The 12058-nt window shown below is 34.3% G+C and overlaps 1 protein-coding gene across 2 annotated transcripts in view; it reads right to left on the reverse strand.

Annotated features, from left to right (window-relative positions):
* Positions 1 to 1254: 1254 nt before the first annotated feature.
* Positions 1255 to 12058, reverse strand: part of MIGA1 (mitoguardin 1) — a 77952-nt gene continuing 67148 nt past the window's right edge. For both annotated transcript variants that reach the window (XM_081491826.1, XM_081491827.1), the window contains 4 exons: positions 10643 to 10777; positions 9365 to 9418; positions 6695 to 6811; positions 1255 to 4897 (listed from right to left, as the gene is read on the reverse strand). In XM_081491826.1, the coding sequence (XP_081347952.1) occupies positions 4679 to 4897; positions 6695 to 6811; positions 9365 to 9418; positions 10643 to 10777 (525 nt within the window). In that variant the 3' untranslated portion in view covers positions 1255 to 4678. The remainder of the gene's footprint in view (positions 4898 to 6694; positions 6812 to 9364; positions 9419 to 10642; positions 10778 to 12058) is intronic.

The raw sequence follows: 12058 nt of genomic DNA on the forward strand, positions 1-12058 counted from the left end.
GGACTTCCCAAGTGGCGCAGTTGTAAAGAATCTGCCTGCCAATGCAAGAGACCCAGAAGACGTAGGTTCAATCTCTGGGTCGGGAAGATCTCATGGAGAAGGAAATGGCAACCCATTCCAGTGTTCTTCCCTGGGAAATCCCATGGACAGATGAGTTTGGCTGGCTACAGTCCATACGGTCACAAAAGAGTTGGACATGACTGAGCATGCAAGCTGATAGCTCAGACGGTTAAGAGTCTGCCTGTTCTGCGGGAGACCTGGGTTCCACCTGTGTGTCAGGAAGATCTCCTGGAGAAGGGAACGGCAACCCACTCCAGTATTCTTGCCTGGAGAATACCATAGACAGAAGAACCTGGCAGGTTACAGTCCATGGGGTCGCAAAGAGTCAGATACAACTGAGAGACTAACACCTGTGAGCATGCAAGCAATTAAGACACCAAGATGCTTGTAGAGAAGTATTTTAAACAAACATAATAATTTGGAGAGATATATTTAAAGTGCAAAATATTAAGTTCACATAGCACAGTCAAAAAAGATGGCATGAGATAACAGAAGGATGGCAGACAACAAAGAAAACAGAAGATGAGATGGAGACACAGATCTAGTTTTCCATTCCATCTCCAACCTCAAATCCTTGCTAGGAAAAAGTTTAACTCCTATTTATATGATTTGCTTATTAATATACTTAAGTTTATGTCTAACTTAATAGTCTAAAAATATAGCTATATACATTTACCTATTCTGTACATTTGCCCTAAAACAAACTTCTTCATTAAAAGTCCCAAATCAAAATACTGTTTTTCTAACCAAATAAACCCTCTCTCCATCTGGTATCTTCAGCAGTATCCAGGCAGCATCCCTCTCCTTAAGAAAATGTATCTGAACCCCTACCAAGTGGTGGGCAAGGGGCATGTCTGAATAGGGAAGGATGCATGTCCATCAATATGATAGATTCATATTGAGTTTGATGGCAATTTTAACCATAACCCTTGAAATTATTAATAAAAAAAACCCACAAGTACTTTACCTCTATTCATCACGAAACTGTTTTCTCTCCCAGTTAGTATGTAAAGGAAACATATATTTTCACACTTGATTTCAGTACTTCTGCAGTGTTCTATATTCTCCATGCCTATACATGTGGTCTTATGGAGACTGAAAGTTTCCAAAGGGTAAGCAGGATTTAATGAGACAAGTATGACCTTGCAAATATATATAAGTATTGTATAAAGTACTCAATACATCAGCAAGATGTACCATCACTTTTTTATTTGGCAATATAGAAATACCATGTTACAGTGCTTATTTTGGCTAAACAGTCAGTGCTTTTTTTTTTTTTCTGCTACCATAGTGTTTCACTTTTACATAAATTAATGAATGCAGTCTTCACACTTAGGAAATAGACACACTTACGGATATCAGCCAAGTGAAGCTAATTCACAGTTGTTCTCAAACTAAGCAAAACAACAATATAAACACAAGTAACAAAGAAAGGATGCTCTTATTTCCATTAATCACAGATTATATAAATTCTTCAGTTTCACATACAGAGATATTTCTAAATTTGGTTAATCCAAGCAAAAAAAAATTTTTTAAATTCAGTGTCATTCTTATAATCACTTTGAAATGTATTGACATATTCCAAATAACTCCCTAATATGTGTTCACTTTAAAATAAAAGCAAATTATGTTATGAACATAATTTAAAATTTCTGATTATGAAAGGTCACAAAGAAGTATGTTAAATGTTACTTTGGCATTCCTATCTCATAGTTTTAAAGGAATGATAAGCTAAAGAATTCTTTTGTAACGCAGATAATAATCTGTAGGCAATCATTTAAGTGGAAAATATTACATCTTAAGGCAAGAAAAAGTTTGCAAATATTTTTTATAAAGTCAGTTAATTGAAAAAATTAATAGAATCAAACAGATACAAATAAAAACTACTCATGGGAAGGAAAAAGTTCTTTGGCGCTGACTATAACTATGAAAAACTTGCCTTCTTTTTAAAAAAGAATCTCATTTTGACATTTAATAAACATACTGTAATCCTTCAAGAATAATTAGCCTTTTAGTTGAACAAAGATGTAGAGAAACCAAAGGAGAAAGAAAAATTATCAAATAGAAATCACCCAAACACTTATTTTTTTTCTTCCAGAAAATAGGAGGAAAAAAAAATCCATTTTCTCATGATTAATTCAAGGTCCTCTTATAATTTACATAGGGAAGCAGATAGTAGGATTCATGGTGGCAAAGGCAATTTTCTGATACTACTACCATGAGTAAGTGTTAAACAGGGTTTTACCCTAAAAGGCTCTAGACTAGTTTACTTACTTTTTATTTTTAAAACATTGCTTTATCTGTTCAACCCAATTTCAAGGCAAATTGAAATTGGAACATATACCTTAAGTACTCTTCAGTGGTTAGAAACATTTTTAAGAGATGTTTCTTTAGAAAAGTCAAGTTTCTTCCCTTACAATAGGGAGAGTTTTTTTTATACTCATTACCCTAATAATCTATTTGGTCATTCTTGTCTCTTGTGTCAAAGGCCACAAAGAAAGCATCCTACTAAAGTACTAGCTTCTGAACTGACCAGAAACTAATCAACCCCAAGCACAGAATATGACAAACCAATCTCTTAAACATGGACAATTTTTTTTTTTTAAGGTGAAGTATAAAAGAGAAAAATACAACTTCTGGAAAGCCATTCATTTTATCTGATGAAATAAATTCCCCAGAGTTGTTTCATGTACTAGCAGCATTATTCAATAGTGCAATTCTTGCAAACAGATTTCAAACAATATTCTACTCAAATAAAAAAGTAATTAAGTTTACTTATAGCTTTGTTTATAAAACCACAGCTTAAAACATTCAGTCCTTCAAACAGGAAAATTAACCTAAGCAATAACTATCTTGCTTATACAATAATAGGGATGGGTATGTGCAGACAAGTATATGTGTGAATCATTCAAGGTCAGTGGTACCTCAACAAGAAACCAAAATACAGAATTTAAATTAAAAAATGAAATACAAAATACTATATAACGGAATTTTTAGCTTTGATATATCTAAAGATATTCCTCCATTAATAATAAGAATATGAACAGTCAAGTGTTAAATTAAGAATACATGTAAGAAAAACCAAGGAGCTACATAATCAAAAAATATTACAGCAATATTTCATATTGTTTAATGCTATAACCTACACATTATGGAATACAGTACATGCAAATAGCATAAAGATTCTAAATCTATTTCTTAACTAGTATTACATAAATATGGCACATACATAAACTTAAAACCTTAAAAGATTATGCTTCTTTCCCCACTTTTCATTTTCTACTCATTAATCAGAAACTAGGCACTTTAATCTAAAAATACATTTAAAAAAATATATTTTAGATCCTTTTGGATAACTCACTCCCAAAATGAATAAAGATCACTTTCAGAGCAAAATCAACAAATCTAATCCATTGTTATACTGAGCCAGCCACTCTAAATAAGTGGTATATAATTTACACACAAAATTAAAACAACTATGAAAGTATCTAATATACTCCAGACCCTTATTCATACAAACAACCCATTTGTTCATATATTTATCACAAAGGACAAGAAAACATACTTCCATACCATTAAAAAATATTTTGTTCTATATTCAGGGGGAAAAAAAATCTTCTCTAAAACCTCCCTAAGATTCAAAGTGTCAGTGAATATTTCAAAAATATGGGTATAATACGACAAACTCTCAAATGTGCTAAGTTCTCTATGAGATAACTAAAAGCTAGTTTTGTAGAAGGAGAAAGAAGAAATGATTTTACTAAGTCAAAATTAATACCTTAGGATGTTGGGAGATAGTCTCAAAAATACATGGGAGAAATTTTAATTGCTGTCATAGTTAATAAATGTTATATTTTTAATCAATATTCATTCAAGGGAAATGCTCTTACCTATACCAAGATAAAAGAAATTTCTTCAGTCTCTCTATTGTAACTTATGGGACCAACAGTAATATATTTTGGAAACTTCAGTAAATCTAATATAAACTTGTAAACTTCTCAGTGGCAATTCATTTAAATGTTTTATAACAATACTCGGCCATTACAATTTCTTTGATTCAAATACTTAAGCAAATGCACAAGCAATAACGTAAGCAGTACATATTAACACTATTGCCTAAACTAGATTAAACAATGAATAACTTTACAATTAAAAATACATTTTCAGGCAAAGTTAAGTTCGTTGACACTAGGAGTAATATATTCTTGCATGTGTGGGCCATAAAAGTCTTGGCTAAAGTACGTATCTTCAAGGTGTGAAGCAAGGTGTGAAAACAAAGCTTTTGAGAATGAAACTGGACATTTCAGACAGCTTGAAGACAACAGATCAATTAATTCCCATGTACTGGTTTCAATTCAAGCAATATTTCTATAAAATATACAACATTTCACAACAATTATTACCTAAAGCTTGTAAAAAGACACTTTGGATACACTACACAGGGATTCAATGACAGAACTTCTGTGTAAGTACAGTACAATCATTCATTCTTTACAAGGTTTTTTTAATCCTCCCTGAGTCCATATCCACCACCAACTCTGTGTAATGCATGTTACAAAATTAATAGTTACCTTAAAGTATTTCATAGCACACTCAAACTGTCTGATTTTTATGGTACTTATTGTACTTTGGCTTCTAATAGGCCACTGGGCATAACAGGAACATGACTACTTAAACAGCTACTTGTATGCCTCAGTGCATCAGCTCCAAGACAGGCCATTAAAAGTTCAGTGCGGCGAATAAGCAACTGCATGAGGTCTTCAGCTAGAGACTCTATACTGGAATAGCGCACCTTCTCGAAATCAAAAATGTCTTTGAGAAAGAAAAGAACTTGATTCTGGAAAATGAACACAAAACAAATTGGCACTTGTTAGACCAAAATTATATTAAATCCAAATATTTACTAATATTGTAACAAATGTTGAATTAGGGGTCACTTCCACTACTAATTTCAAATCTCAGTGGAAAAGTGTTTCAACTTTTTTGGAAGGTCTTGTATTCTTTTTCGGTAAAATAAGGGCTAATTACTACTTGTTGTTTTTACTACTCATGGCTGACATAATGGTCAACAACCAAAAAAGAGCTCTCTGAGAAAGGCATTGTATAAATGTAAGGGTCTACTATTATTAGTCCATTCCCAATAACTGAAGTTTTCAGTGTTACTTATGAGCACTGGTACCACTTGAAGACAGAAGAATAAACTATTTCCAGTAATTATAAATTCCAAATGTCTATTTTTCTGTGCCAAAAAAAGTTAAGACATGTGAAAAATAAAAATAATTTCAGGTCTCAAATCAGTGGAAGGTTGTGAAGTATATTTCATTTCAGTAACTTAATACTTAGGCTGAAACTCATTTTAAGCATCTTGTATACTACTAAGTATTAAGTCTCAGGTTGTTATGCTGTGATGGAAAAAAAGTACTTCCAAAGAGCAACAACAAGAAAACAAACAAACAGGAATATTTAATTTCTATCCTACAGAAATCAAATGTTACGTGTGTTAATCACTCAGTTGTGTCTGACCCTTTGCCCACCAGGCTCTTCTGTCCATGGAATTCTCCAGGCAAGAATATTGGAGTGGGTTGCCATTTCCTTCTCCAGGGGATCTTCCTGACCCAGGCATCAAATCCAGTTCTCCTGCATTGTAGCTGGATGCTTTACCGTCTGAGCTACTAGGGAAGCTCCACAAATTAAATGTTAAGAAGTACTAAGAAGGCACATCATAGATTTCAATGGATTTTATATCTAGGAAGGGTTGTTGGCAATCAACTTGTCCAGTCCCCTCATTTTATAGATGATGAGGAGGAGAACAAAGCATGATTTGCCCATAGTCACGAATGTTAACTAAGGGTAGACAATTCCCAGTCCAAAGTTTTCCCACTAAACACCTACCTTACAGTTGAGAGGTCAAGTAAATGCATCAAAAATTTATGAGTTTTCAATGACAGTAAAAAAAAAAAAAAAGTCCTAAGCTATTTACATAAATGCTATATTAATAGCACATGAACAATTTAATTTTTTTTAAATGAAAGGTACACAGAGAAACATCCAAAACTCCAAACATCAAAAACTTTCAAATTTATACTTGATTATGTTTACTTTTATTTGCTCCTTGAAACAGCCTAAATTCAGGACTATTAAATAGTGAGATTTTTATTGGCACTGTGCCAGGCAGAAAATTCTGCAACAAGATGCAATTTGTGTTTTGGTCAATTTAAATTGCTGAAATTAGAATACAATTTTAAACTCCCACCTTCTTTCTTACAGCTAGGATTTTATCATTCATATTACTTTGAACCAGAACTTATTTTTGAACTGCCGCATGTGCAATAAAATAGATATTATTTGTTTTACAAATTTCAAGTGTCAGGCATGAAGAATTATCTATAGCAACTTGTTTAACATTGTAACACATATGAAAACATGTATCCATTACAGAAGGAATTGACAGGTGAATGGAATTGTTAACTCTTCTCCAGGATAAAGCACAGATCTATATAAAACTGTTCCACTGGCATGGGTGACTTTTATAACTTTATATTTAAATAACATTCTTTCTTCTACAAAAGCAAAAAGAAACAGTAAAACTTTTTTTCAATTTAGAAAAAAGAAATGATTCAATGACTGAACATACCTTGAAGAAGCAACATAAATCATAGAGAGAATTTCTAGGACCCAAAAAGCCCCAGGCTAGGACAGGGCTGATCTGCTCACAAATGGCATAAAAATGGGCAAAAAATCCATCTGGGATCTGTTGCAAAGTAAAGGAGAATCAAATTATTTTTGCCTTCCTGCATTTGCTTGCTAGCCATCATATGACCAGCTCTTTTTGAGGACAGACCACGGGTCAATGATAAACCAGTCTAGTAAACTTACAAGTAACTGTTAGGAGTCACAGAATGCTTTATGAACATTTCATAATCTATCCAACAATTTCAATGTGCTGAAAACATTACTTCTTAAAGGCATTTTCACCTCATAAAAAAGCAATCACAGTGCTGTAACCAAGCAATAACAAGAATGCTACAATGTTCCTTAGCAGTACAATTTTTAGGATTAATGAGACTACCATGGTTTTAGCTAGTTCAGTAGAATTGAAGAACTTCTACTCAATCTCTTTCTTAGATTATCCGCTAAAGACTAAAATAAAGTTTACATTGATTAAGCACAAAAATATGCTTACTAGGATTTTAACTTTCAGTCAAGGAACAGATATTATTGAAGCATTTAATTATGTAATGCACCTTTTTGTGAAATAGTAATATATACAGCTGTGATGTAGGAAACTCTCTAAGTTTATTAATAACTTTCTAAATTTCCCATGTTAAATAGCATCCTGTGAGATTTATCATAGCATCTACTGGGGATAAGTATGCCTTAAGGTTCTGTCTCTTGGAGAAGTTATTTTCTCTTTTATAGGCTCCAAGACATCCTTTAAACCTCAATTTAAAAATATACCAGTAGTTGCTATTTAATGAGTACCTATTACATTCCAGATAATGAGCTAAATTCTACTTAATTTAATAAAATGTTCCTGAAAAAGTAGGTCATGTTAACATTATTATCACACATAAAAAGAGACTTCAGAGGGGTTATAAAACCTATCCTAACTCACAAATAAGTAAAGGCCAAAAGGTTTTCATGGATACACTGACAATAGTCTAAGAAATGTTCTGCATATATTAACATTCTAAATCTCATATTTATATTAACTATACTAGGAATTCAGACAGGTAAGAAGTTAGCACAGGCACCAGGGAGTAATGTAAGTTGAACTCAACAGTAGGTAAGAATTATTTAAGTACAGAGGATAGAGTATGGCATTCCAGGTATAGGAAATAGTTCCCCAAGAGGTGAAATATATAGGTATCTGTGGGTACACAAAGAACAGTAGTCCAAGGCACAAGATTTATATTAAGAAGAAATAAGGTTAAGTATAATAATAATAATATTCCATAACAATCTCTATTATTATGGATACTACTAAACTTTTGTATATTTAATCTTTTTTTTACACATTTACCCTTTTAATTTTTATGTTTTACCTCATTTCATCTTTGCAGCAGCTTTATGAGGCAAGTATTAATTCCATTTTGCAAGTAGGAAAACTGAAGGTCAGCTTACAGTAACTTACCTATGATCATACCAGTGAATATGAAAATCAAACTCAAGTGTACAAGTCTGTTTCCCAGCCCTAAACCAGTGGTTCTCAAACATTAGAGTTTCTAATCATCTTTGGGGGAACTTGTTTAAAACACAGGGTCTCTGGAATCATTTTCTGTACAATTTTTTTCTTCTTTATTTTTTTGGCTGTACTGCCCGGCATGCAGGGTCCTAGTCCCTGGACCAGGGGTCAAACCTGCGCCCCCGGCAGTGGAAGCATAGAGCCTTAACCACTGGATTGCAAGGGAAGTCCCTCTTTTTTCATACAATTTTTAAAGGTTATATTACACTTACAGTTATTACAAAATATTAGCTACATTTCCCATGTTTTACAATACATCCCTGTTCAATATCTTTTAAACAAGAATTATTCAAATATATGGTCTCCAGAATTATTTGTAACAAGCACCCTTCTGCAGATGCTGTGAGGACTATGCTCAAAAATACTGCCCTCAGAAATATTATCTCAAAGTTATAAGGCTCAGGCTTAGAAATATGGACATGATAAAATACTATAGGTCAGTGGGCAAATAATAAAAAAATAATAATGGTAACCAACACTTGCATGATGCACTATGCCAAGCACTACTCTAAGCACTTTGATCCTAACAAAAAACTCCACAAAGTAGATACTATGCTCTTCTTAAGAGATGAGGAAACTAAGGCACAGGAAGGTTAAGACTTGCCCCAGGTCATGGCTGACAAGCGGCATTTGGAACCAGTCTCACCCCGGAGTCCATCCTTTACTACAGGAGTGTGTGGCAAGAGCAGTGTGTGGAGGGTGAGAAGGGCTGGAGGGTGGGCAGTGTGGGCACAGGATATAAACTTTGGGGTGATTTTTGGTGTTAAATAAAGCAGCTTTTAGAATCAATCCTCATTTCACAATTGGACTACACAAAATAACATCCACTATGTTAAACAATTTTTTAAATCTTATAATATCATTAAATGAAAAAACAAAAAAAGCAAAAACTCTGTTTCCAACTTCGAAAACAGAGACCCCAACCCAGTGCCAACAGATCACTCATCGAGCTTGAAGGACAGGGCTTATGAGCTGCCAACCCCAGCGGAAAAATGACTCAGATGTTTCTTCAACAGGAGCCTCAAATTAGGAAGCAATCCAAGACATGATGAGTTTTACCTTCATCTGTTGCCTTTTCTGTTTCAACACTGACCAACAACTTGAAGCCACAGCCTAAATATATACAGAGGAGAAAAAGCAAGATTTAAATTAATAATTATATAAACTTTCCATTTAAAAAAGAGTGACTTTTGTTAGAAATTCAAAGTTAAAAGGTCTAAAATTTTTAAAATATTAACTAAAAAGAACTAGTTCATGTTCTTTCTATTGTTTGTAAATATTAAAGAAAAGGTATTTATAAATTTTAAAATTAAATTCAAAGCCACTGACAGAGAAAGGCTGAACTCTGATGCCAAGGAACTCAGTAATTAAGTTCAAGTAATATTTTTTCCTCAAGAATTGTAGTAGTGCTGGAAATAGTTATGAGTTGAGCCAAAAGTTTTATTCAAATAAAGAACTAAGAGACATCCATAATAACAGGAACTAAAACATTCAAGTGGATTCTGAAGAAATCTGACCCCACTGTGGCATGACCTAACTTCAGTAAAGGTCACTGTCCCAAAGCAGTTACAGAAATGCAGAAAATCCACCTTTTGTGGTTAAAACATACTTTGAGGGAAAAGTGGATTTATGAAAAACGCTTTAAAATGTGGTATCAGGCATTTCCAAAATAACTGTGAAATACCCAATTGAAACTTTTTTTAAAGTTTTTTAAAGATTCAAACTTTCATTAATTCCACCTACTTATTTTTGCACATGCTTATTTTTTTCTACCTTAATCTTTTTCTTTGCGGAGGGGAGAGGTGGGGGGGTGGGGTATGCAAGTCCATGCCTTGGGTTCTTCATTTCTTGACCAGGGATTGAACCTAGGCCTCTGGCACTGAGAGTATGGAATCCTAACCACTGGACCACCAGGGAATTCCCTTCTACCTGAATTTTTTAGTGTTTGGGAACAAGAAACTCTGTATTTTCCTCCAAAAAAATACATATCGTTTTTTCACTGAAACTGCTATATTTCTATTTAGTCATAGAGTCATTTCAGTTACAATTTTTTGTTAGGCCTGACCTGGTTTGAAACCCAAGTGTTTTTTGAGATCTAAAGAAATACTGGGTCCTCAAAGTCAAGGCAGGGACTGATAGAAGAGCCAAAAGGAAAATTTCACTTTCATATGTTATATATCATACACATCTGATCCCGACATCAAAAGATGAGCTCAGTTTCCATAATAGTCATTTTATAGGCAGACATATATTTATATATATTAATCTTACTCATCTTCTCCGTTCTGACTACTTTTCATCAAATTTAAATGTTGAGAAAGGTAAACCATCACTTACAGTTTCTTTGAAGGAGGAGTTTAGCCAGCGATTATTTACTACATTCTGTATGGATGTAGGTGGGTTTTCTAAATCTTCAAAGGAATCCATTAATATAAAATCCAAAACAACATCATAAAAGTTTAGATTTTTTACCTGTATTAAATTGTAAGTTAAAATAGAAATTATTATTACAGAGAGCTGAAATAAAGTCTGAGTGAGGGCTTCATACATGACAACAGCAGCACATTTTCAGTTGAATCAGGTTAAAAGAGGGGAGACTACACTGAAAACAACTCACAACCAAAAACTGTAATTCATATGTCAGTTGTTCCTTCCTAGATCCCATCAGGTGAAATTACTCTCTCCCTCCACTCTATTCTAGGAGTCCTTTGTCCGTGCTTTTATTACGGTATCTACAGGCTCTTTCTGCTCTGTCATTTTTGTGAAAGTCACTCAGTCATGTCCGACTCTTTGCGACTCCATGGACTGTATAGTCCATGGAATTCTCCAGGCCAGAATACTGGAGTGGGTAGCCTTTCCCTTCTCTAGGGGATCTCCCCAACCCAGGGGTTGAACCCAGGTCTCCCGCACTGCAGGCAGATTCTTTATTAGCTGAGCCACAGGGGAAGCCTGTCATTTAGTTACTGGTATACCTGCCTGTCTTCTCCACCACATTATGAATCTCTTACTCTTTCATTCATGCAGACCGTATTGTACTACATGCTATACCAGGTGTGAACGAGATACTGAGCGGTTCTTAACTGAGTGAAGGACACCAGGGAAAGAAAGACTGTGAAGACTGTGCCTCTGTGTTTCTGCACCTACTGTTTTCTCTGCTAAGAAAGCCTTCCAGCCCCTTGCAAACTCATTCTTTAAGCTTCCATTACAACAAAATATTCCAGGCTCATCAATGCTTTTTGTATTATAGTGCTGAAATCAGCCAAATTTCCAAGGAGTCCTACTTCCTTTTACTGGAGAGTGGGACTTAGAAGCCAAGATCTGTGTGTTAGGCATAATTTCCTTTGAGGTGTTCTTGCTCCCAGACCCTCTCTGTGAATAGAGTTAGTACGTTTATGTATGTTTACGTATATGCAAACCTTCCTATTTATTTCTCTATTTAGTAAACTATGAATTCACACTAACAGCTCCAATTCCAACCCTAGCTTTTTATACCTCACTTCTCTAATCATGAGAAATCTCACTCTGATTATTCTCAATATATGTATTTTTGTTTGATCCTGTATATGTAGCCAATCCCCCGTCTCCCCTGAGCTGCCACTGTCCTATCTGAAACCACCCTTACACAAGTTACCATTACCACTCTGCTAAAGCCTCTGCTCATTGAGTTTTGGAAGGAGGGAAGAAGCGCGAGAAGGAACAAAGGGCTTTTTAAAAAATCTACTATTTTCAATTGTTGCCCCAATGTATAAAGAC

Source organism: Giraffa tippelskirchi, chromosome 5 (genome assembly GCF_054371585.1).
Source record: "Giraffa tippelskirchi isolate mGirTip1 chromosome 5, T2T-mGirTip1v1.2.pri, whole genome shotgun sequence".
In the NCBI taxonomy this organism is placed as follows: domain Eukaryota; kingdom Metazoa; phylum Chordata; class Mammalia; order Artiodactyla; family Giraffidae; genus Giraffa; species Giraffa tippelskirchi.